At 45.9% G+C, this 26786-nt stretch overlaps 1 protein-coding gene across 7 annotated transcripts in view; it reads left to right on the top strand.

The window, feature by feature from the left end:
* Nucleotides 1-26786, top strand: part of GRB10 (growth factor receptor bound protein 10) — a 171266-nt gene that overhangs the window by 126700 nt on the left and 17780 nt on the right. For 5 of the 7 annotated variants that reach the window (XM_017868596.1, XM_017868598.1, XM_017868599.1 and 2 more), the window contains 6 exons: nt 6727-6883; nt 14722-14837; nt 15874-15942; nt 17894-18031; nt 19342-19452; nt 21368-21466. In XM_017868596.1, the coding sequence (XP_017724085.1) occupies nt 6727-6883; nt 14722-14837; nt 15874-15942; nt 17894-18031; nt 19342-19452; nt 21368-21466 (690 nt within the window). Of the gene's footprint in view, nt 1-5200; nt 5488-5949; nt 5953-6726; nt 6884-14721; nt 14838-15873; nt 15943-17893; nt 18032-19341; nt 19453-21367; nt 21467-26786 lie in introns of those variants that run through there. The other 2 variants (XM_017868602.1, XM_017868603.1) reach the window with 2 other exon arrangements.

Here is a 26786-nt window from a genome sequence, read left to right as displayed (position 1 = left end):
TTTTTTTTTTTTTTTTTTTTTTAATATATCTAACTCATCTTTCATCTCCAGAATTACTCTTCTCGTGTGTGTGTGTGTGTTGGTTGGTTTTCAACTTTCTCTTGGCTCTCATTGAGCTTTCTTACACTCCATATCTCGAATTCTTTATCTGTCATTTCATTCATTGTGGTTAGGAGCCATTGCTAGAGGGCTAATGTGGGTGTCACAACATTGTTTCTTCATGGAGCTGGAGTTCTTGTGTTGGTTTCTTCTCATCTGTAGAAACTGTTACTTCTTATTTTTGAATTAGCTTCATATGGTTGGGATTTTTTCTTCCCTCCCCCACCTTGAGGATGTGACTATTCTGTATGTTGATTAAGGTCCTTTTTCTTGGCGTCTCTGTAGTTTTAGGGGGCCAAGGCTTTTATGAATTACTTGGTTATAGATAGCTTTAGTGTAGTGGTTTCCTCAAATGCTAGTTGTTTGTAGGTTGTAGTAACAGTGTGCTGGGCCTGTGGTCAGACTCGCTGTCTCCTAGAGAGAAATGGGAAGGTGGAGGTTTCAGGAGGTTTATCTCATCCCCCACCGCTGTATACTTCTGTCAGCAGGAATTATATTGACTTATGCAGTTCACCCTACGGGCCAGTAGGTGGCGCTTGCAGTTGAGAGGCAGTTGCAATAATAGCAGTGGAATTTTTGGCCTTTGTTGATGTGGGGGAAATACCAGGGTTTCCCTGGCCATGGGCGGGATTCCCAGGGATCCTGTCCTGCACTCTGCCACCAGCCTGGCTGGAGGCGGCAGAGCTGGGCAGAGCTGGGTCTGGCAAGCCCATGACCAGGCTCTGCACGGCAGGTGCAAGCGCCCACCTTGGCGGGGGTCTAGGGGGCAGCCCTCAGGCCACTGGGACAACCCTCTAGTGTGCAGCACAGTTGCCTTTCCTGCACCAGAGTCTGTTCAGGAGGAGGAGCAGCTGGGATGTTTAGCCCAGCAGGTAGCCCCGGAGACTGCCACCTCACACTCCCCCAACTCTGTGGTTCTCCCTCTAGCATCCAGCCCTAGCAACTGGCCCAACCGGCTAGGCTCTTCCCAAGTCATCCGCACTGCCCTGAGCTCCTGGTTCGGGACCTTGGGACTCCCTGCAGCAGAAACCAAGGCTCTCAGGCCCTTCCGTGTCTGGTCTCACTAAGGGTGGGGCACCCGGCTCCCATGCCACCCCTTGAACCTGCGCCACACTCTTTGCTGTGTTCAGACAGTGGGGGCTCCTCCGCTGTTTGAAATCAGGCCACAAGTCTCATCTCCATAGCCCTGGGCAGTGACTGAGTCCTGGAGAGCAGAGACCAGGCCTCAGGGTCAAGCCCCAGCTGTGATGGGGGACGCTGAACTGCTGCCAGGCTAACAACAAACCGCTTCAGTTGGGACAGTGCGGACTATTAAGCACATTTTTTTTTCAGTAGGTTTGAATCACTATATTGAACAGGATTATTATGCGTGTTCTCATTATGGTGAGTAGAGCCATGTAATCATGTGTAGTGCTTCAATTATCCCCTATATCAAGAAATAACATCGTTAATTTAAAACAGAACTAAAAAATAATGGCAGAATTACATTCCTTTTTGCTGAGATTAATTTAGCCTACCCTGGTTGGTTCTGCCCTAGTCTGAAGTAAATGTAATTTACCCCAAACCTCCAGGCTTCAGGGTCTGTCCAATTTGAGGCCTTCTGGGCCACATGTAATCAAAAGTCTTTTTGTGAGAAGCCTTGGAGCCCACCTGGTACACGCTGGGTAGTGGGTTGCAGTGGAGAAGAAGGGCAAGCAGAGCCAGGGAGGAGAGCCCTGGTTAGATCCTGGCTCCAGTACTTTCCACCTCCATGACATCGGGCAAGCTTTCTGCCTTCCAGAAATAGTTCCTTCTCCTGTCGAAGAGGCAGAGACATGTGCGTGGAGTTAAGGCTTCCTCTGCCTTCCTGGCACAGCAGTCTTCCTGCTTTCTCCTCAAGGCCCCTTGGAGGCCAGATAGAGTAGGGTAGGTCACCCAGAACAGGATTTCATCCACATTTACCACCTCATGTCACATCTTTGGGCCCTCTTGCCTGCTTTGATAATTTATCTTCCCCTGGGAATGCCTCCACTTGGCCTTGTGATTACAACCTGGCTTCTCCAAAACATTTATCACTAGTATTTACCAGAGTTACTAAAAACCCCAGTTTACTTTACATCCTAAGAGAGCTTTTGAACTAAAAATATGCTAGATAATGATTAAGAACTAGGACGAAACTGGTCCCAAGAGCTGCTGACCCAGAAGCCCTCCGATGTCTCGATTTCTCTGTGAAGGTCTCGGGGAAGGTGTGGATCTCAGCTACTGTGGGTCAGTGGGTGCACCCCGGAGGCTGGGCCCTCTGTCCAGGGACATCTTACACTGCAGAAGGCTCTAAGAGGACAAAGAGAGTGCCCTATTTGCTATTTTTACAAGGTGATTACTGCTGAGCCTTCAGCAAAGACTCACAGCCAGTCAGGAGGTCTTTTGGATGCAGTAATGAGATTCTCTGAGCCTGTAAGTCAGCCAAGAGCAAGGTCTAAGACTGTGGCAGGAAGCAGGAGTGAGGGTCTGTGCTAAGATTGACAGCAAGGAGGGGCCTGATTTGCTCCCTCACACACATCAACCTTGTGGGGGCCACTGAGACAAAAAACCAGGTGCCCCAGAGTGGAGTTTGGGGCTGTGGAGATGTGATCTACCTTCAACTCCAATTGTTCTTAAACTTCTTCCTTTAAGTTTGCAAAAAATTAAGCTCTTGCTTTTTTGTCTATGCAGTGGATATGTAAAAAGCGACAACAGAAATTCTGGAAACAATGGAACCTTCTATTAGCACTTCAGGGCTTTTATAACGGGATTCAGTGCCAAGCCAGCCAGAGGCCTGGGTAGCTTTACAAACCATTCCTCCCCAACTAACTCTAAAAGACAGAGTTTCATGCCCTCTTTAATATTACTGTTTTATTTTAAAACAATTCCCTTTTAGGGGCTTTTTTGCAGTAGAGAAAAAAAATGAGGATTTGGGGGGTGGCTTTTCTGACTGAATTGTTCCTGCTGCATCTTACTGGTCATGAGGTTTGCTTTCTTGGAACTGGAATCCTGAAATGGAAGCAGCCTTCAGAGTCCTTCCCCTGCACCCTTCCGTGGTTGTTCACAGGCCTTCAGCTGGAGCCTGCCTTGTTCCCAGATCCATGCTGGATCCAAGCATGTCCCAGGGAGGGCACGTGTCAGGGGCTGTAGTCTTTTCAAGAGGGTATCTCATTAACCTATGTCATAGCAACACTACGAGGCTGGTGCTGCTTACGGATTTCCATTTTACAGATGAGGAAACTGAGGCACAGAGAGGCTGGATAGCTCAGCCGTGTTCCCACAGCTAGTTACTGATGAAGCATGGTTATGGCCCAGTCTGTTTCTAAGTTCCTCTTTGGAACCACCGCCCCAGGCCAAGATAGGTCATAACTTACGTAGTAACTTCCATACGTTGATTGAGCAGTGTTTTGCTTACGTTACTGATTCTCAGAGCAGTTCCCCATAGCTTGGATGAGGAAAGCAAGTCTTAGATTGCTAATTACTTGCCCGAGGTCACAGTGCCAGTAGGAGGCTAAGCTGTGATAGAACTTGGATAGAACTTGTGGGTCTCAGCTTCTCACCCTTCCTGGTATTACCAGATTCTTATATTCCCTAAACAAGTCATACCTTGGAAATTAACTGCCTGTGGTAACAATCTCCCTGCTGAACTGTGAGTTGCTGCGGGGCAAGGGCCTTGACCTGCTCGAGAGAACCTTCTAGGCCCACCTTGTGCAAAATGCTTGAACACTGAATGGGCCAGGGAGACCCAGGCCTGCTCTGCAGGAGACCTGGGCCCCCAGCAGTGCTCAGGTGGTTACTAAAGGAGCAGGTGGTGCTGTACAGAATGCTCCTTCTAGAACTGCCAGCTCTAAAAGACTTCATAGTCGGTGGCTGGCAGTCCCCTGTAATAGGAGCCCTCGTACCTCTTGGTTCCTTACAAACATTTTCATCAGTAGCTCTAAGCGTTGACTGGGTGGTTTGAGATGGCTGGTATACACAGTGCTTTTTTGGTGCTCTGTCTCAGGGGCTTAGTTTTGTGTGTAGTTGGAGGGCCCTGGTGAGCTTGGGGAAGTACCAGAGAGTGCTGTGTCAGGGGCAGAGGGGCCTGTCACTGGAGCTGGAGAGTGCCTGCCTTTGTGTCTGGCTCAGTCTCCTGCCTGCCTTGCTCCCTCGGGATCTCGCCAGCCCAGTCTCTGTGGGAATCTGAAAGGAGTGGAGGTGGACGTGTGACCAAGCACATCTCAGCTTTTAATACCCCGACTATTTATAGGCCTTTGGGGGGATGGCTGTGGAACGACAGGGGTTGGGGAAAGAGTTGAAAGAAAAATGCAACAGGGCTGAAAAAAAAAAAAGAGAAAACCATTGCCATGGCTGATTTGGACAAGAACGGTGGCAGAGGGACTTGGAGAGATATGAAACACACACTTCAACATAATTTCACTTTCCTAGAGAAAATCATGTGTATTCTCAGTACAGAAAAGCTCATTGAGAGACTCAGGGAAGAAGGAGCATTAGGAACCCTGATTTGGGGAGCAGAAGGCATGCACTGGTCCTGAAGACATTCCCTATGATGGTTAGCACATTTATAAAGCATTGCTGGAGCTCAGTTATATTTTCCAAATTCCTGTTTTTCTTTTATGTTAATGCATTGTAATAACATTCCTGCCTAGAACCCAGAGACATGTTTTCTTCACTTAAATTGTATTTCTATAGACTTACTCAGTCATGTCAGCTGTATTTGAATATTTCGCTTGTTAGGGGGAAGTATACTTTCATTGAGTGACACATAAATTCTAGAAAAGAGATGATGGATTGCTTGAAAAATAAATAAGAGTTGAAAACAAGTCTCTTCCGGGTCCTGATCCAGCCCCAGCCCTGGGATTTCTTTGAGTTGGAGAAGTGGCCCGTAGGTGGCAGGCAGGGGACAGTGACCCTACCTAACGGTGCAGGCTCCCCTGGCTGGTCCCCTGTCTGCTGGGAGGCTAGCCTGCCCTCACAGAGAAGGGCTCTTCTTCCGTTCTCTCTGAGCCCCGCCCCTGCCCCTACCCCGCCCCAACCTGGGCACTCAAGCTTGAGTGACATTGACTCCTTCCTGCCCACCTGGTGACAGCTGAGGGTAGCTAGCTGTAGGAGATTCAAGAGGGTCCCTGTAGGATGGTGTGGTCCCAGTTTCTGATTAAGGCAGGGGCCTCCAGCCCCTCCCGCTGCTGTCAGACTCTGCACGGGCCACAGAAATCAAAGTTCAGAGCAAGTAACACAAGGAAACTCCAAACACAAGGAAAAGGACCAGAGAGAGCGGGGAGCCTCGGAGGGAGTTGGTCAGGACAAACTGATGTTCTCACCTACCCTGCAGATCCAGCTCCAAAGCCGCCACTGACACGTCAGTTGCAGGACAAAGATTATTTAGAGGTTGGCAGATGGGGCTGGATTCAGAGAACGCACGTGCTTCAGCCTCTCGGCTGCCTGTGTGTGATTTCACTGTCATGGGAGAGCATTGAGCGGGGATTTTTCTGACCAGTTGGTGTGAGAGTTGTGTTGTTGGGGTTGTTGGGGTTGTCGGGGTTGTCATCCTCACCTCATCCTCACCCCCAAGCCCGGGTCTTGTCGTGTGGGAGTGGGAGAGCAAGTCTGTGGGGTGATTGCATCACCGTGGCTGGATTCACTCCCTAAGGGAACCGGTGCAAGGCAACCTAGGAGCCCAGCGGGTGGGCGGGTGGCCTCCCTGCTGCCCGGAGACAACCTGCCCACCAGGGCACACGCAGGCTCCACACAGCCAGCCTGGGACAGTGGGGGAGAGAAGGAAACACGCTCCCTTGCAAGAGGCAGTCGCGATTTAAAATGCCATCTCGCTCTTCTGACTGCTTTTTCCAGGCGGTAAGAATTTGTTAAACACACCTGGTGTTCTGGGAAGGGTGCATTCCTGCGGGGTCTTGCCTGGGAGGGATAGACTCCCATCCTCTGAACTCTACTTCTCCATCCCTTGGCCTGGAGCTGCTCAGTGTTCATGGATTTGAATGGGCAAATGAAGCTTGCTTGTAACTTTGTAGGGTTAGGGGCTAAAGAATCTTGTAACTATGTTTTTATTATGCCCTTCTTTTGTATTAATTCATCACCACTCCACCCTGAGCCTCGGTGTCTGTGAGGGGTGAGGTGCTGCGGGAAAGGCTGTCGGTGCCGCTGCTGGACCCCGTGCGCTGGGAGAGCAGGTGGACTCGTCAAAAGTTATGATGGGAAGAGGGAGGTTTACAGGATTTGTTGCTTTGCTTGTTTTTTCAATTGGTTCAACTGTAAAATGTCCAACCCCGAGACCACCAGCAGTATTTTAAATGAATCCTGTGAATCCTGTCACTTCTTAAGACAGGTTTGGTGGTTTAGCCATGTGCTGTATGTTCCTGTGAGTTGTCCTGGGCATTTTAAGAGTATCATGTTGTAATCCTACCTGCTCTGCCCCCAGGAGGTGGGAAAGGGGAGGCGGGGAGGCAGAGTCACATCCCTGCGGCCGGTGGGGACCTGTTGGCTGCTTGGAAAAACAGTTGCCCATGTGTTGGAGTAGTACCATTTTTACTTTACCTGTTTTCTTTTGTTTCCGTTTTTATTTCTTGAAAACCTGAAGTTGTTATCTCTAAGTATCCCCTTTGTGTGTTGCAGGATGTTAAAGTCTTTAGTGAAGATGGGACGAGCAAAGTGGTGGAGATTCTAGCAGACATGACAGCCAGGGACCTGTGCCAATTGCTGGTTTACAAAAGTCACTGTGTGGATGACAACAGCTGGACACTAGTGGAGCACCACCCGCACCTAGGATTAGGTAGGGAACCATCGGAACAGGAATGGCGCCTGGGGATACTCATGTGCAATCGAATGAAGACCGCTGCTACCAAATGCCAAGTGTGTGAACACAGTGTCCTTTGCCAAATTAGCAGGCAGTCTCTGGGTTCCCCTCGACTCTCCTGCCTCTTCTGTTTCTCCTAAAACTCTCCACCCTCCAGCCCCCTTCCCCTAGTGCTTTGGGAATCTTGCCTTGGATGGTTGAGGTAATAACTTGCCCAAGGGCTCAGACACGGAGAGGTTCCCTGTGGCTTGTCCGGCCTCCCCAGCTGTCAGAGCTACGTGGAGCTTGCTGCACACCTGTGGGCAGGGGACAGGAGGGAGGTGCCCTTGAGGTGCTCTGGAGAGACCCGGCCATGCACAGGATTGCAGCTGCCCCTCTGAGATCAGCTCTTCAGCTCATGGGAAGAAGGGAGCCATGGTTATAGGCAGCAAAGTGCAGAGAGGTCTGCTGGGAATTAGAGCAAATTATGAAGCACTTTGTTGTAAGTTTGAGTTGAGTCTTACATGGCATCTCTGCATGCTGGTTAACAAGGCTGTGAATGGTGTACGTGCATGTGTGTATGCATGTGCGCATGTCGTGCCTAAAAAGCAAGAGAATATTTTGTTATCACAGAATATTTGAAGATATTGACTCTTTAACGGAACTTATTGAGGTATTTTGTTCAGGTAGCTTATTTTAGGCAAAAAAGCTTTTCAGGCTTTTGCTTAAATTCTTATCTGATAAAATATAGTTCTTACAAAGTCATAGTAAAATATTTAAAACCAAAATTTTATCTAAATCAACAGCTGTATTTGTTCCATGTCTTGAAGGAGAGAAAAACAACACAGATTGGAAACATCCCATAGTTCTGATTTTTCTCATGAACCTTTTTTGAAAGATTAATAAATTGAATTTAAACCTCTAGGTCTGGAGTAGCATCCTTCCAGGTAATATTATATGATTTAAGCCTAAATAGTGCAGTGTAAATTTGAACTGATACCACCTTAAGTCTCTTTTTTCTCATGCGCCTTGTACTTTGGCCAGACGGTATGCTTTTTGAAGGAATTGAATAGAACTCTTGCTGGTTTTTTTCCCATCTCTACCAATTGCCAAATGCATTTGTGTGATGACAGAAGCCTTCTCCTCCATTGTCACTAACAGCTTTCTCCTGCCAGGATCACTTACTAGGTCCACAGTTAGTGATCATGATGTCACAGTTGTTCCCACGGAGACTGGCTGTCCCGTCAAGCTCCAGCTTAGGACGTCCATGAGTGGATCCTACAGTGGTCTGATAAGGCTGTCAAAAGCACCTGTTGACACACAAGTAACTTAGAAATTAAACAGTAGTGGGAAACCTTCAGCATGTGTCTCTACATGTGTATATATATATATGTGAAAAAAAAAAAAACCATATATATATACAACTTTAAAAACAAGTCTGTATAGTTTGACCCAAATACAATTATTGTTGAAAGCCCATTCAAAAGTCTGAATATTCTTTTCATTTGAAAGAACTATGGAAGGGACTTCTGCAGATATTTGGTACTTGAATATAATTGGACACACTCAGGACACATAGAAATTTTGTACAGATATACATACATAAAATTTTAACATATAAGGAATGGTTCAGAAATTTTGAATTATCTATTTCATATGATACCCTTTGATTTCTAGACTATCATATGGTAGATAAATAAATGATACATTAAAACTTTCACCAAATGAAGAACCATTTACTCTGAGAGAATAGAAAACAAATGTCTGTAAGCACACAGGATTTGTAGGGATGTGATATTTACACACCTTATTTCTTTCTCTTCTTTATAGATGGACTTAATACACTCTCGTGAGGGATGACACTTTATTTTAAAATTAAGTATAAAAGGAAAAAACGGGAAAGGGAAACAAGTGAAATTATAAAAAAAAAAAAAAAAAAGAGAAACATTCATGTCACATTTTGGGTCCTGTTTCACAAAAAAAAGTGAAAATGAAAAAAAAAATAAAATAAAGAACCTCACACAGCCAGGATTTGCAGATACATGAAATTCCTTAGAATATCCTTCCTCTCCTTCCTCAGTTTTCTTTCTCACCACCAGTTCCATTCTTACTAGTTACTAGGAAACACATTTTTCTATCGGCTGGGTTTGCAGAGGACTTAGCAAGTTTTTAGAGTCACCAGTTTCACCAGCCTGTAAGGTCAGCACTCCCAGGACTCATTCCCGTTGACACAGAGCTTCTGCATCTCCCCATCCCTGTAACTTCTCTGAATACTGTTTTGTGACCCAACCTTGTCACTTAATGTTTTTTAAACATTAATGTTTAAAAAACATTAAGTTGCTGTTTTTGTCACTTAATGTTTTTTAAAACATTAAGTTGCTGTTTAACTAAAAATCTTATTTCTGCCATGATTTAGCAGCATTCAACGATCAGAAGCTCGTTAGTGACAAAATGCAGGGCTGTGGGGTGCCTCTCGGAGAGTCTGTTGGGTATCTCAGCTTTATCCCCCTTGGAAAGGGACGCAAGGGCCACAAGGCCAATAGGCGATTCTTGTTTGTCATGGATGGTATTCCTGGGCCCTTCTGGCCCTCCAGCTCTCAGGGCACATCCCCAGACATTGCTATCTCCTTGTAGAGAGCACTTTCCTAGGTAATTATATGTCAGATATTCTCACAGGGATGTGGACATACACCAGGCTGGTGGCTGGGGCAAAAAGCAGGTAGTACTTGCAAGTCTATAGGGCAGATACTAAGGCAGATTGTAACCCAAACCCCCCATAATTGAAGGTATAGGGCACCCAGTTTGGACAGCATTTTAAGCCTATGTATAGCCTCCAGAATTGAGGATTTCAAAGTACAAAGTACATTATTATTGACTGAATATCCCTAATCCAAAAATCTGAAATCTGAAATGCTCTAAAATCTGAAACATTTTGAATACTGATTTGATGCTCAACGGAAATGCTCATTGAAGCATTTCTGATTTTTGGATTTTGGATTGTTCAACTAGTAAATATAATGCAAATGTTCCAAAATTTAAAATCCAAAAACGAAAGCTTCTGGTCTCAGGCATTTAGGATAAGGGATATTCAACCTGTATAAGGATCTTAACAGCTAAAATATCAGTCCCTTAATAATATTAAACGTTTTCTACACCCAGAAGGAAGTGATGGCTTTAGAAAAAGTAAGGGCAGTTCCCAAGATAGCCTGCAGCACGTGGTTCCCTTTCTGTGGGAGAAAAGCACCATGTGTGGGTGTCTGCAACCTGCAGGGCGTCGCTGCTCTGAGATGCTGGTCACCCTCCATTGGCAGCAACAGTGGCATCCCTGCTCTCACTCGGTAGAGTAGCCCCTCTGGCTGAGGGTGGTTTGTCCTGCCCGCTCTGTACCGTGCTTGTGGGTAAGCAGAGAAGGACTCCTATGAGCAGAGCAAGGTCAGCTGGCCCTTCACAGTGTTAGCTCCTGGGAACATTCAGTACTGGACGCACTTGGAAAAGTTGTTGTGAAGCCCCTTGCCCTGGTAGGCAAAGCCCTAGTGACTGATGGTCTATTTTATGATTCCCAGTTCAATTGTCCCTTTAAATGGTCCCTTCCTATGTTAGCACTGCCCCCAGGTTCTACCTGTTGGGGATGTTTCTGAGTCTCAGTGTCTGGAGTGGAGTTCTTAGCCGTGAAAACACTGTCCCTGACCCAAGCCACTCAAGAGCTGACAGTAAGTCCAGCTGGGGCTGCCAGAATGGGACAGGTCTTTTGGAAGGTGTCCCCATCCCTTCTGCCCTGAGCATGTGAGCTGCAAGTTTCTGGAAGGTTCACTTTAGCCAGGGCAGCTTCACACATGGAGGATGCAGTGATATTAAACAGTCAGCCTGCAGACATATCAAGTAAACAAATTATATTTTAAAAGGTATTTTTGGCCAGGCCCTGTGGCTTATGCCTGTAGTCCCAGCACTTTGGAAGGCCAAGGTAGGAGGATCACTTGAGCCCAGGAAGTTGAGGCTGCAGAGAGCTGTGTTTGCATCACTGCATTCCAGCTGGTTGACAGAACAAGACCCTGCCTCAAAAATAAAAGATGAAAGGAATGTTGAAAAATACAAATTTAAACATACAAAACTAGTATCTTGATGCCCCCTGAACTTGAAAATGGGATTGCAGATAAACCCATCCCTGGGAATGTGGGGGGCACCCCATGCCTGGGGCTCTTGCACCCAGGCCCCAAGTAACTGTAGACATCAGGCATACTAAGGCCAGATAATCTGGGAGAGGCTGGAACTTACACAGAGAACACAGTAAAGAGAAAGAGGGTTTCCGCCAGATCCTACAAATGTCAAGGATTTGAGGAATTTTGTTGTCCTGAGAATTAGGTTGAGAAAGGAAGAGCAACAAGTCCTTTTCAGGCTGTTTACAGCTTTGTACTTGTTCCTGGTCAGATGAGAAATGCTGTGGCAGTAACTCTGGAGGTGCTGTGGCTGCCACGCTTTTGGATGCTGACAGCTGGACATGCAGAAAGGTGTGGAGGGAGAAACAGCCGGCGCCCGTTGACCCTTGCTGAGTAGAGGGGGCCTTTTGCAGGCTGGTTTTATGTCCCTCTCTCCCTTTTACGTGTGAAAAGCAACAAAAGATGTCCTTTCCCCCACTAAAATATATAAATAGAAGTCCACTTACGGCCTTATCCACATGTCAGGGCTATCTCACTGATTACTCTGTTGACAGTTTCTTAGCCTGGGAAAGCCCTGAGCTTGCTGACAGCTCTTTTCTTTCCCTTGGGTGGGCTGTGCTGAGGAATGATGGGCAGGGAGTGGCTCAAGGGCCACAGCTCAGTGTGAGGCCGAGACAGTGGGGTGCACGTCCTCTGTGCACCGGCTCTGCCATGGCCCCTCCACTGCCAAGTGGCTGCACAGGTTTCTGCTGAGGAGTCACACTTTAGCTGCAAGGGTTAAGGCAAGGAGTAAGATTCTCTTTTTTGAGTTGTCTTGATATTTAAATATTCTTTCTTGAGGAGTAGAGTAATGCCAGCCTTAGTTTCAGAAATTTGAAAAAGACAAATGTACTTCAAAGAATTTTTGCCTTTTCCATTTCTTGAAATTACTTTGGGAATATTATCATGAAAAGTAGTGTTCCCATTTAACTTAGGGCCATTGTAATCATATGCAGTTTATAGATAGTGATGTGATTGTTTATAATCATGCAAGGTCATTTGAAAATACATGTCTTTAAATCACGGAGAAAATTAAAACTGGAGGGAAGATCTTTGAACAGATGTTGCGCAGTCAACAGCCGACTGGAACACTGGTGCCCGGAGCATTTGTGCCGGGGCACTCAGCTGCATCTGGAGGCTGCACAGCTCTGCATCTCTGAGAAAGGGGTCACCTGCCACATTGTGTTCGCTGACCTGCTGTGAATGAGGAAAAGGGAGTTGATGTTTTGTTTGTCTTGGGACCCACCTCTGGGGATGGTAGGCGCCCTCTGGAGTCACCAAAGCATACTCCTTTCAGGATACAGTCGGTTTCACAGCCCACCGGTTATCCCGAGTTCCTGGGCCCCCCTTTGCCAGGGCACCAAGCCCTCACCTGTCCACCTGGATCTGACCGCCAGGGACACATCCCCGTGTGTGTTTGCACTGCCGTGTGCAGCTTTCCCACGATCTTTCCAGGGGAAGCACAGGGAGACAGGGAAGTATTGTCCGCAAGGATGGGCGCCTGCATGGGTTTGGCCACGCCCTTTAGGCCTGGTGGCTGCCCCCAAGCATCCTCTTTGGCTCTCCTCAGGGTTCTTTGGAGACAAAATGCCCTTTGCTTTGGAAACAGACATATTCTCCTCACTTAGGTAGCTGTCACCTCCCATTTTTATTTCTCCTTATTTTGCCTGATAAAAATTTTTAGTTCTGTAAATCAACCATCATCAATTTATTAGATTGTTGGTTTTGGTTTTGGATTTTGTTTTGTTTTTTCCTGTAACTACAGAAAGACATTTTTCTCTGAATAGACGTTTCAACAGAAGTCATTGATTTGTTTTCCTTCTGGAAAATCCATTTTCGATGAATGAACCTCTTTTTGGAAAGCAAACCTAACAGTTTTTGTTGCATGTTCTTGGTTTCTCTCTTTTTCTACCATGGGGAGACATGAGGGCCATGTATTGGTTCACATGTTGCTAGCAGCATTCCCTCCCAGACAGGGACAAATGGGAACTGCTCCACACTTGCTGGTGGTGCCAAGTCTGAGCTTTCTGGCAGCCACGGGGAGAAAATTCCTTTCCTTCACAAACTCTGGCTTTAAATGTGTTTTTACCAAGGAATCCTTTCCTTGTAATGTCAAAACCAGGACCGAGCACGAATCAGCTCCAGAATTTGCTTCTGCATGCCAGTCGGGGCCCATATGAGATGCGTGCCCATGGCGACCGTTGTTCTTTGTAGACGGAAAGTCTTTTCTGCATTCTTAGATCACTTTGACTCAGAAATGCTTTTGCCTTTAACTTCATTCCTTCCTTCCAAGATGAAACTTTCCTCAAGATTCCGGTCTGGCTGCAGGAGAGAAGGGTAGGGTCTTAGGACGACAGAACTGCTCTATTGTCAATTCCATAGCATGTTAATCTGTACCGTTTTGGCATCAGTTCACACTTTGACCCTGCTGTACATTTGTTCTTCTTGTTTATTCCATGATTTAATAAGGTTAGTTTCCCATGGCCACCACCGTCCTGTGACAGTTTCTGAGGAGGTGCCTGGGAAGGGACGTAGCTGTCATGAAAGGGAGCAGTGCGGCTTCTCCAGTCACACGCTGTTCTAGAGTATGCTGAGTTCTTCCCGCTGCACCTGGAACCACTGTGTTCACACAATGAGGGAAGCGACTTTTCCCTTTCTGGGGGACGGTGCTGCTATGGAAGATGCTGTGAAGGAGGCGTGTGCGTACGTGCATGCGTGCATGTGTACGTGTCCGCAGCGGGTGCTGGAGGATGGAGTGTGTTTTCTTCCCTGCCTTCACATGTAATTCATTTGACAAGAACTATTCCATGATGTGGTGCGTGCAGGCTTCAGCATGAAAGATGAGTGTGTACGTACAGTCTTGCTGTGCATCACGACCCCTCCCACAGTACACAGCACCATCGTTTCTGACAACCAAGTTTGATGTCATTAGAAAGCTTCCGTCTCGGCCGGGCACGGTGGCTCACGCCTGTAATCCCAGCACTTTGGGAGGCCAAGGCGGGCAGATCACGAGGTCAGGAGATTGAGACTGTCCTGGCTAGCATGGTGAAACCCCATCTCTACTGAAAATACAGAAAAATTGGCCGGGCGTAGTGGCAGGCACCTGTAGTCCCAGCTACTCGGGAGGCTGAGGCAGGAGAATGGCGTGAACCCGGGAGGCAGAGCTTGCAGTGAGCCGAGATTGTGCCACTGCACTCCAGCCTGGGCGACACAGCGAGACTCCATCTCAAAAAAAAAAAGCTTCTATCTTTGTGCCCTCTTTGGTCATCCACCTCTTTCAAGTTCTTTTTCCTTTGTTTCTTGTTATAGTCTTTTCTTTACAAGAATTGAAATTTATTAATTTAAGGGCAAAATCATTTGCTGAGAGTATTATGGACTCATTCCTTAACATCTGGTTGATGCCAAATTCAAAAGAAGTATATAAAAATAAGTATTGACCTGAATTCCTCATGCTGTGTATCTTAAGACCTCTTATGAATTTGGTAGTGCATAAAAGAGAGATTTAAATTTACTTTCCTTCCTGACCTCGTCTCTATTCATTATGTTTAAAGAATAGAAAGTTGAACAAATCTTGCATTTGGTTATAAAGCTACCATGAATTTCCCACCTGTTGCATCTCACATGTGATACTTTGCCCTGCAGAGAGGTGCTTGGAAGACCATGAGCTGGTGGTCCAAGTGGAGAGTACCATGGCCAATGAGAGTAAATTTCTATTCAGGAAGAATTATGCAAAATACGAGTTCTTTAAAAATCCCATGGTGAGTCTTACATCTTCAGGTTTGGGGTTTGGGACTCTTGGCATCTTGAAGTTTATACTTGGGTTTCATAGTATCAGATTAGAAAGTGACTGAGAGGCATGACGTAGCATATGGGTTTGAGAGTCAGAGTTGCAGTTTAATGAAGCAATCCTTGCTTGAAACCCAGTCTCGTGCTTCACTAAATGTGCCTGGGACTGGCTGAAGATAGAGGTCTCCTTCTTCAAATAGACACAATGTAAAGGGGGTTAGTGTCTAAGACAGGAGCTGGGGGAGACTGGGTGTTTTCTGTTATTTTGAAAGTTCTCAGTTACACTGATCAAACACTTAGCAGAAGAAAAACTCATTATTCTCTGCACATAGCAAATACATTTTGCGATCATACGTGGAAGAATAACTAGAGAAATCAGTGCGATTGGTGGTGGCTTGAGCTGGTCACCTTGATCTCTCTTCTGTTTTCTTTCTTTGGGAAAGAAGGCACTTGTCCTGTGAGAGGCCAGGATAGGGAGGGCACCTCCTGGCTCCTGGGGTACTTCCTGTCATCCTGAGTCATGGGGCAGAGCTGTGTCAGCTGGGGAGAAGACCCAGGGTCATTTCTGACTCTGATAATTTAGCTGCTTTTTTATTCCAGAGTAAGAAATTTGAAGACTGTTTTTGGGAATGCAGCAGAAAAGGGTTTTCTCGTGACTGGGCTCACCTTTTAGTTTCAGGAATTCTTTATCTCGCTCTGTGCACTTGTGCCACTGGGCTGGGATGCTGGCATCACTCTTTGCCATGGAACATGCTGTGAGACATGCATCCCTTAGTAAACATAGGTAGTATTCCATACTCGTAACCAACATTTCAGGAAATGAAATACAACCTTTTGAAGGAGCTGTTTCTTCTGTGTGATAGGAGAATAAAAAGGACCGCCATTTTAAATACAGTTGTACATAATTATATTGGTAGGAATAGTTTTAAAATTGACATATCTATATGACATACCTTCCCTTACTTTGGAGCTAACCCTTCACGTATTTGTTTTTTCCCATTTTCTTAGAATTTCTTCCCAGAACAGATGGTTACTTGGTGCCAGCAGTCAAATGGCAGTCAAACCCAGCTTTTGCAGGTACTGGGCCAAAATAGACCTCTGCTGAAATAGACTTTCTAAATAGAAATCCTCTTGGAACTGAATGGCAACATTGTAAAAAACCTGAAGAGATTGCATCTTTCATCGTTTATAACCTTGGCTCTTAAGGGGGTTTAGAGTAACCAGAAATTTAAAAAGTTTACTTGGAAAATCTGTGTGTAGCTGGATTCGTTCTAAACCAAACAGGCACTTACACACAGAATGCCCTTGCTCTGACTTAGAAGAGTCCAGTGATGCCACTGCTGAGTGTGGGCCGTGGGGTGCATGGAGAAACCCGTTTCAGGGCTCCCCAGCTCCTTTCTGAGCAGACGTCCCAGGTCAGGCCATCGCCCAGCTGCTTGGAAGTCTCCGCAGAAGCGCTGAGTCTCTACTAAAAGATGATCGGGTTACCGCAACAGGCTTTTACAAGTAACTCGCCGTACATTACAAATAAAGAAACCTGCTTTAATTATCCTAAAGTCTGTTCTAAGAAAATCTGGTCTCTCCCCACCTCCTCTTCCAGTGGAGGGAGCCACCAAGGCCTCTGTGCCCAGCTGTCACACACACTCCTCCAGGGAAGCTGAGAGTGGGGAATGGGAATGTTACAGCTACACCCTAAAAATGTGCCTGTGTACATGTCAAAAGTGAGAGAATGAGCCATTTCCTAAGGCCACCAACAATATCCAGTGACCTATTACATGTAAGAGAAACTACTAAAATTTAGTTCCTACAGAATTCTGCTCGTAAGCCCTTCTTTTGCTATGTTGTTATCACCAAATTTGTTTCAGCATCTAAAAGATAAGAGCTTCAGAGCTCTGTTCTGGTGGTGTCTTCAGAAGCCCTTCTGACCATAGCATGTGTCTGCTCTGGTGAGAGGTGTCAGCGCTAAGGTACCACCTATACACAGTGAACAGTGAAATGGCACATTCTGTTTTAACTTGCCTTGACTTTGGGAGGACTCATGTGCTTTGTGAAGATGTGCCATGATCTCTTGAGACTCAGGAAGGACTGACCCAGGTGCACTAGGGCTCTGTCTGATGTGCCTTTCCCACCTGGGGGAAAAGAGCTTTGTCCCCTCCCAGTCTAGTAGCAGGACCTGCCAACGTCACCTCCCCAACTTTGCTCCGTGACCTGGCCCTCGGCCTGTCTTCCCTTTGATGAAAAGCATAGTTTCTTCTCTTTTTTTTTTTTTTTTTTTTGGTTTGTTTGTTTTTTTTGATAAAGGCTTTATTCTTAAGGCTGCCTGTGGGAAGAGTTAGCTGGAACAGGGAGACATCACCAGGATGTCCTGCACCTGGGTGCATCACTTGCAAACAAATGACACCTTTTATGTGACCCTTGACTGGAGGGGTGCCTGGGTAGAAGTGGCCACTACATGCTCACTCTCAGTCCCCAGAGCCCCAATCACTCAGTCGTGGCACTTGCTCTTGCCCTCAGTCTGATATCAGACTGGATCCTTCAGTGCACTCTCTTACAGGGAAATTCGTGACTCGTGTTATCACCAGTGTTAGAAAGGTCCATTTGTCATCCTGGCGAACACGGTGAAACCTCGTCTCTACTAAAAAATACAAAAAACTAGCTGGGCGAGGTGGCGGGCGCCTGTAGTCCCAGCTATTCGAGAGGCTGAGGCAGGAGAATGGTGTAAACCCGGGAGGCGGAGCTTGCAGTGAGCTGAGATCCGGCCACTGCACTCCAGCCTGGGTGACAGACCGAGACCCCGTCTCAAAAAAAAAGAAAGGTCCATTTGCTTGCGTGTGTTTAAATACAAATTATGTTCTATGCAACACCAATTGAGATGGGATTTTAAGACTTTGGAAAGGAGAACACTCTCAGTTTGATCAAAAAAAGGAGTCTTTTAATAATTCAGAAAATGTCAGTTATGCTAATAACATGTCTGCTTTAATTATTTTAGATTAGCATTATGTAATTTTTAAAATTTGTTCTTCAACAGAATTTTCTGAACTCCAGTAGCTGTCCTGAAATTCAAGGGTTTTTGCATGTGAAAGAGCTGGGAAAGAAATCATGGAAAAAGCTGTATGTGTGTTTACGGAGATCTGGCCTTTATTGCTCCACCAAGGGAACTTCAAAGGTGAGCTTTAAAACTTGCCACCACCAGCCCTGATTCTGCCCCAGTCACTGCCCGCGGGAGTCCACAGAGTGAACCTGGGCTTCATTTTTACATGCACCTTAGACTCCTCCAAGCTCAGTACAACTTCTTAATAAGCTAATTGTGCAACAGGTAAACTTGGAGTCACAGGTTTCCTGGTCTCCCTCAGAAACTAGTTAATAAATAATACATACCTAAGAACCCCACCTGCCCAGCCCCACCCCCACTGTGGGTTGGTAGCAGACCCCCCTGGCTGCCCCATCACTTCAGAGACTGGCCTAGTTCTCATAAGTTGGGATTTAAGCTAGCTATAAAGGTGTTTGATAGATTATTGCCACCCTAATGCCAGTGTAACTTTATGTATCAGATATTTTATGAAATAAATTGCAGGTTTGCATGTATCCGCAGTGAGAAGAAGGTGGGAGATGGAAAACAGCTGCAGGCCCTCAAAAGACAGCCCGTAGCATTGAGGGCTTAGGCCTCCTTCGCTCCCATGTACACTCTTGCCTGCTCTCTTCTCGTGCTGTCCACATACATCCTGTGGCAGGAGCCATGTCCATTCAACGTGGCTGAGCACTTACCATCTGAGGGCTACAGTCTCTTTCACTCTGGCCAGCAAAGGGGAAAGGGAGCTGGCGGGACCCTGGCACAGGTGTTGAGCATCAGGCCAACTCTGGGAAGTCAGCAGCTGCCGACGCATGGGCCAGAGAGAAGGGGGGTCATCTGCAGAGAGAGGCTTTGGTCTGACACAAGGCATGGTAGCGTCCTGACCTCCCAGCTGTGCTGTGTGGCTCACTCAGCATCCTCGTGTGTGCTGAAGTCAGGAGATTATTTCCTAGAGCAGGAAACAGAGCTGGGCTGGAGAGTTGAGGAGGAGGGGTGGGACAAGCTACCAGTGGGAAAACCCAGGGTACGTTTGGACTCTGGATGCACAGCAAACCAAAGGCAGATAGGCCCTGTGCTCTTAACTCTGACCTTTGAGTTATAGATTTTCTTTCTTCTGCTTTTTATCTTGAATATCTGGTCATGGGGCTTTGATTTGGCAGAAGTATCAAATACGTTCCAACAGTCTTGTGTGTCTGAGAACTGGGGAAGTGGGTGTTTTGGGTGAGACTGGGTGAATTTGGTTTTAGTTTAGCACTTATTACACCTCGTGATAATCATATGTAATATGTAAAGTGTCATCGGGGAAAGTGCTTATAAGTGTGCAGAGACTGCCCTCTGTCTACCGGAGGTGAACACATTTGCCCTTTGCTGGGCTTGAGACTTTAACCTGGCCATTGTTGTCACAGGAACCCAGACACCTGCAGCTGCTGGCCGACCTGGAGGACAGCAACATCTTCTCCCTGATCGCAGGCAGGAAGCAGTACAGCGCCCCTACAGACCACGGGCTCTGCATAAAGGTACCCCCGAGCTGTCCACAGATGGCACGCATGCTCAGCAGCCCACCGGAAACTGACTACTTCTCTTGCCCAGCACTTGATTGTTGCTTCTGTTGTCATCAACAGAAACATAGTTTCACACTGGATTTCTCCATTCCTGTAAAAACATCTTTTGTATACACTTGCTGCTGTCAGTCCTTGAGTAGCTCAGAAGCTCAAGGACAAGCAAACAGGGATATACAGTGTGGCCAGTGGGCTCAGTGTTTTAGGGAGGGTGGCTTTTGGCTTCAAAGAGTGGGCTGTGGCTATAGCCCAGTACTAGTAGCTGGAAGGGGAGGCAGGGCAAGGGAGGGGACCCCCAGCCTGTCACCTGGGTTGCCTGCATGGTACTGAGTGAGCTGATGGCTTCTGTGTGGGCCTCTGGCTGTGGGGACAGTCAGATAGGAATCAGGATCACAATGCTGCCCACCCTCTGCTGCACCCACAACACTGCCACACCCATCTAATGCACATTTACCACATCGTGATATCAATACATACATGTATAGATATACACCTGTGTGCATACACATACATTATCCACACATGTACATAGACACACATACACATGTGCACACACCTGTGGGCAGAGCCCACTCCTCTTCCCCTGATGAGGTTGTGATGGTATTAATAATCATAATGGTAGATGATATTTACTGAATGCTTACTGTGCATGAGATGTTCCACTAACAGTTTTACATCCATTATCTTATTTAATCTTCATAGCCCCTTGTGGGATAGGAAGTTGGCCACATTGCCCACATCCAGTAGCCAGTGAATAGTTGTGCTTGGAGTTTGCGCCGTAGGCTGACTTACGAGCCATAGCCCAAGCCGCATCCCAAGAACACAGAACACAGGCAGCCCCTCCTTAGGAGAAAATTTCTTTCCAAACTATCACTTCATACCTTGCTCAGGGAATACTCTTTCCGTTGTAAGTAATAGGCGTCTAATTCACACCAGCTAGAGGCCCAAGGCAGCCTCAGGCGGGGCTGGAGGTATGAGCAGCAGCTGGCACGCTCCCTTCCCACCAGCCCACACCAGCCACGCTTGCATGTCTGCAGACGCAGTCTCTGCTTGCTTCTCTCATAGCACCAACCGAGCACAGGGTAGTCACACCTGTCCCTCAACCCCTCTAGATTCTTGAGAGGGAGAGCTGGGGCCGTGTCCAGCATTGTTTCTTGAGTCTGAGGTCAGGGGGTTCCTGTGGAGATGCAGGTCAGTTTATCCCTGCAACAATTCTCCTCCCTCACCAAAGGGCCCTGCCTCTGGAGGGGCACCTGTCTTCTCCCCATGGTGCCTGCACCTGCCTCGGGGTGCCTTCTTCCCCTTCTGTCTCCTTCTCCAGAGCCAACATCAGTCTCCCTCTCTGGACCTTCTACTTGGGGTCTGATCTTTGGACTGCTCAGACATCAGAATCCCTGAGCTCCTCAGGGGTTTCCCCTCTTGGCTACGCTCTGCAGCCACCCCTCCTCTCGGTGGCCTGGGGGCAACTTTAAGATCTCTCCTTCTGTAAGTCAGAAGGCAGGTTCTCCTCCCATAGAATCCAGTCCCCCGACAGAGAGGCCTCTTCCTCTTTGTCCTGTTGTGCTAACCATGTTACGTTGTCTTGTGCTGCTTTGTTTTTCTGTCTTCTCTGAAGTTCCCGAAGGATGGCTTATTGTTTAGCTAAGTGGTACACAACCTGGGGTCAGTCCATGATAGGCACTTAATAAAGACTTGTCAGGAAGGTGGATGAATGAACACTTAACACACAGGTGTGTGTGCATCTGCTGTGCTCCTTGCTAGGGGGATCTCCAGCTGGTTGTCTCTGGTTTGTGTCAGATGCAGCCCTGCCTTGACAGAACCTGTTTCTGACTTCCTGTGTAACACTAACAGAACTTTCTTTTACCTCCTGCAGCCAAACAAAGTCAGGAATGAAACTAAAGAGCTGAGATTGCTCTGTGCAGAGGATGAGCAAACCAGGACATGCTGGATGACAGCGTTCAGACTCCTGAAGGTATGTGACATCTTGCAGTTTGTGTTGAGTGCACATCTCTTCGTGAAAAATTGGCCTCTGGACCTGCCAGAATAGACAAAGTCAGAAGGCAGGTTCTCCTCCCATAAAATCCAGTCCCTCGACAGAGTTAGAGGCCTCTTCCTCTTTGTCCTGTTGTGCTAACCACCTTACGTTGTCTTGTGCTAGTTCGTTTTTCTGTCTCCTCTGAAGTCCCCAAAGGATGGCTTATTACTCAGCTAAGTGGTACACAGCCTGGGGCCAGTCCATGATAGGCACAATACTGTGTCTGTTCTGGCAGGAAAATGCTCGTAACTTTTCTGCTGTTTTGTCACAATATTTTATTTATCAAATGTAGTTAAGCATCTTTCTAAACAAGATCTCAGGAGTTTTTAACAGAGGGCCTAATATTAAACAGGTTAGAGCTAGGTTTTCCAGACTCAGTACTTACTGACACTTTGGGTGGAATAATTCTTTGTTGGAGGTCTGGGGGACACCCAAGCATTGCAGGCCACTTAGCTGTGTGGCATACCTGGTCTCTGCCTGCTAGATGCCAGTCTCACGCCTGGCCAGTTGAGACGACCAAAAATGTCTCTAAATGTTGCCAAATGTGCCCTGGAGCCAGAGGGTGGGGAATTGCCCCTGGTTGAGACCACTGGATTAGAAGAATAGGATTTGAAAAATCAGAACCAGGGAGAAAGGAAATAGTACATGAGGTGTTAATTATTTTCACGACTGAACCAACTCTCAGGTTCCCAAAAAGCCAGGACCATGAAGTAAACATGATGAATTACACAGCTCACTGTAGCTCCTCAGCGGAGACAATACCTCCTGACTGTAAGTTCTAAAGGAAATGTATCACGTGGAACTGCATATGGAGTAATGCCCTTGACAGCAATTTCATGCTAATTGCCAGAGTGATTTCATATGACTGTTTATTGTAATCACTTTGGATTTCCCACAGTGTTCCTGTGCACACATACCATATCCCACATGTCTGGAATTAAGTCTGCAGAGTCCTTGTGAGTTGCAAGTTAGCTGGCCCAGATGAGCTTGGCTAAAGTCCAGGGGTCTCCATAGGAGATGTTCATTTGGAGCCGATGGATACGATGGTCTAGGGATTACTTTACAAAAACTCCCAGCCTTCATTGAACTGTAGTGGCCTTTTATCTGGTTCAGAGACTGAAGGTGGAGTCAATTAAGGAGATGGAGGAGCTGAAGGAAGCATAGCTCAAAACTTTCCTGGAGGTGCTGCAGATCCAATTCTGAATGTAGTCCTGTTGTTGTGGCCATTTGGCAGGTAGCACTTTGCACCCAGTAATCCACAGATTCCAGAGACATTAAGGATACATCCTAGTGCCATTTTATAGGAGGCTGGGGCCCAGACCAAAAGCTCCACAGATTGGCTTCCTGTGTCTCTCTCCCAGAACCTTATTTTATGTTTCCACTGATAACAAAAAGAATTATGAAAACCAAAATTTTATGAATTCATAATGGAAGAGGAAATGTCCATGTTAATACATCATAGATCATAGACCACTCCTGTTATAAGCCAGTTTTCAGTGTGTAAGGGTCACCAGTGGGAACTGGTCACACAGGTGACATAATATCCATCGAGGGCAGTCTTCTGCATGGACCTCCAGAAGGAATGAGATTGCTCTTTGTGTTCTGTTGTGGAAAAATTACTAACAATTAAAAAGCAAAATACAGAACAGTATATAGAGAGAATGCTACATTTGTGTGAAGGGAACAGGAAAAATTAGAATATTTGTATTTGATGGTATGCTCGTGAACATTCTGTGAGACTGCAGGAGAGAAGAAAGAGGTTGCTTAGTAGGGAGAGGAGATAGGAGAGGCAGCTGTGCAGACAGGGGGCAGCGGCCACAGGTGATCTTTTAAAGGTGTCTGTATATAGTTGAAATTTTAATCTGCAAATGAATGATCTGTTTTGGAAAAGGCAAAAAAAAAAAAAAAAAAAGGAAAAGGAAAGTGGTAGTATACTCCAAGAAGCTATGAATTCTATTGCTTTGGGTAATACCTAATAAATCCAGGTAGTAGGTTCTTAACCACTGTTTCTTGGGTGTCTCTCCTTTGTTGCACTAACATAACGAGCCACAGGAAAGGATGTGGGCAGAGTGACTAATGCAAAACGAACTGACTTTATTGTTGTCAGTGTTAACAATAATGTGTTACATAATATTAAGATTTTTTTGAGCATTTGCTATGGGCCAGGCATTCTTTATCACTTTACTGTTTGTGACAGCTCAGTGACATGCATATTATCATCATCATTATGTGGATGACAAAACTGAGGCCCAAGCTGTGGCTGCTGCGATGTGGCAGAGCCGGGTCAGAGCCCTGACATTCTGGCCCCAGAACCCCTTTCCTCACTACCATGCTTTGCTGCCCTCCCTAGAGCCGCCTGGAAGCTGCAGTCAGTTCTGAATGCATTCCTTTTGTCCCTGCCACTTTGCAGGGAAGCACTTTGCGTCCAGTGATACATAGATTCTAGAGACATTAAGGATATGTCTTAGTACTATTCTTATGGGAGGCTGGGGAGCCAGACCTGACAGGAAGATAGCAGTGACGGCCTCGGGGCCAATCTCAAGTGGAGTGCAAGTGACATGTTTCTGCCTCAAACAGCCATAGGATTGTAATGCAATCGAAACGCCATTTCAGTCTTGTCGGCACTGATTCATTACCCACTATACAGAAATGATACCTGGATAGAGTTAGTGGAGAGGCAACTCTTTATGACTCCAGGGTCTCCATGTTGACAGTCGTTCTAAAACAAGGCATCCCGTGTGTGTGCTCTGCCTTCCTCCAGAAGAGGACACAGGACACTGGATCCCCTTTTAGAGGATAAGAGGGTCTGAGGACTGAAGCTGACAGGGCCCTTTTACCATTTACTACAAACAGCATCTTCATATCAACCGTGGAAAGGAAGAGCTGGGTTGTTATTTTGAATTAACCTAGGACCTTCTTACATCTCTACCCACACAGATACACTTTCTTGAAAAAAATAAACAAATCTTATAGCTTGGGTCTACATAGGAGAAAGCTGGCCTAGCTATACTTAGCTTTTCAGAAAGATGCTCTTAGTAGATAGCACCAGCAGATAGTCTTTTGTCTCATTCCTTCCTGTTACATTATTTGTTAGGTAATTTCTTGGATGCTATAGGAGCTATGCAAATAGCATTAAAACTTTGCAACAATTATTTATTACCATCTTTCCTCCTTTTTCTGTCTTCTAGAAGTCTCTTAATCTGCTATAGAAATTCATCCCCAAGAGGGAGGTCTTGCCTCATCCACGCAAGAGTCCCTAGTACTGGTTGCTTTGGTTTTACATGACCTGATGTTGAAAAGGCAATAAACGCAGCATTAAAACTTTGCAACAATTATTTATTACCATTTAATCTCTTCTGTCTACACATACCCATAGATGTAGATATATACATGCAAACGTGAATAAAATAAAATGTGTATGTTAATTAGGTGCCCAAAGTTGCGAATATTTGTATCTTCCTGGTATGTCAATTCTAAGACATGAAATATACTTTATTATCTCTAGCAGTGCTCCTTGCCCCAGAGTCTAATCTGGTTCATATTAATTTATTTAACGCTTTTTACCTCAGCTTTGCTTCATTACATAGTTTTTCTTGGACTGTCTTTTTTCTACCTTTCTGGGTCCTTATGTTTAAGGAATATCTCATATTTATTATAATACAATTATTATTAATAACTGTATTAATAATAATAATTGTATTATTTAGTGTGATCATCATATTTGTATTTGAAACTGCCATTTGCAGTTTTTTCCTGGTTGTCCCACCTCTCCTGTATTCTTTTTCTCTTAATTTTTTAGATTTATTAAGTATATTTATGTTTTTCCCTCTATTAACCCAATACTTATATGTACATTTACTATTTTCTCGTGGTTACCCTAGATAACACACTGTTTTTGGCTTTTTTTTTTTGAGTCAGGATCTCACCCTGCCCCCCAGGCTGGAGTACAGTGGCATGAGCTTATCTCACTGTAGCCTCAACCTCCCGGGCTCAAACCATCCTCCCACCTCAGCCTCCTGAATAGCTGGGACTACAGGCATGCACTACCGTGTCTGGCTAATTTTTGTATTTTTTATAGAGACCGGGTTTTGCCATGTTGCCTAGGCTGGTCACAAATTCCTGGCAATCTGCCCGCCTTGGCCTCCCAAAGTACTGGGATTACGGGCGTGAGCCACCGCACCCAGCCTAACATGCACCTTGAACTTATGAAAATCTTTTATCATGTAGTACGTTTACTGACTGCTTTCAGGCAGGCATGAGGACCTTTCGTTCCATTTGCTCCATTGTCCCTTTTGAAGGATTCTTGTATATATAAAACCTCTTAAGACATAATGTTGTTACTGTTTTATATACTCAATTTTAATTTTAATCACTTACATCTTTGCACTTTAATCTTTCCTGAATTCACATTCTTCCCTCTGGGGTAGGAGACCTCAACTTAGCAGTTCTTTTCATGTGGGCCTAAGAAATTTTCTCAGTTTTTGTTTCACTTTCATTCTTGAAGGAACATTTAACTGGTTATAGGATACAAGGTTAGCGGTTATTCTCTTCTGCATCTTCCCACTGCATTGTCTTCTGAATCTTATAATTTATGTAAAAACATTAGCTGTCTGTCTGCCCATTGCTTCTGTGAAAATAATGCACGTTTTCCTCTGGTTGTTTTTGACATTTTCTTTGTGTCTGTTTCTCAGCAATCTTTCCACGATATGCTTGGAGTGGGCTTATTTATCCTACACCCTGAATCTGTAGCTTGACGTCTTTTGGTCAACTTTGGAAAGTTCTTGACATTATCTCATCAAATATTTCTCCTGACCTGTTCTCACTCTTCTCTCGCTGGAGTGCAGTTGTTCCTCCGTTAGACCTTTGCATCATGTTCTAGATATTTTTCTTAGAAATGAGTATGTGCCATGAGACCTAGAGCCAGAACTAAGCTTAGATCCCATAAAAGAAGAGGTGTCCCACTTGATGACTTCGCTTCCTGTTTCTGACTGTTCTTCTCCACGTGGTTGGAATGTGTGATTCGGGCATGTAGGCTGGGATGCTGGATGTGTATAAGACTTTGCAGGGCCCCGAGTCCTAATTGCCAGGATCAGAAAGCACAGACTGCTGAGCCAATTAGGTGGCAAGCCTCGGCTAGGGAGGGCACTGGGTCTGGAACAGGCCATGTACGTTCAAAGTCGTGACTGCGGGCAGCTTGCCTCATTCTTCTGTGCTTCAGTTATGTGCTGTGTAACATGGGGATAATTATAGTATACAG

This window comes from Rhinopithecus bieti, unplaced genomic scaffold (assembly GCF_001698545.2).
Source record: "Rhinopithecus bieti isolate Rb0 unplaced genomic scaffold, ASM169854v2 scaffold_3527, whole genome shotgun sequence".
NCBI classification, from domain to species: domain Eukaryota; kingdom Metazoa; phylum Chordata; class Mammalia; order Primates; family Cercopithecidae; genus Rhinopithecus; species Rhinopithecus bieti.
The sequence above is the reverse complement of the archived record's forward strand: the minus strand, read 5'-3'. Positions and strand labels throughout refer to the sequence as shown.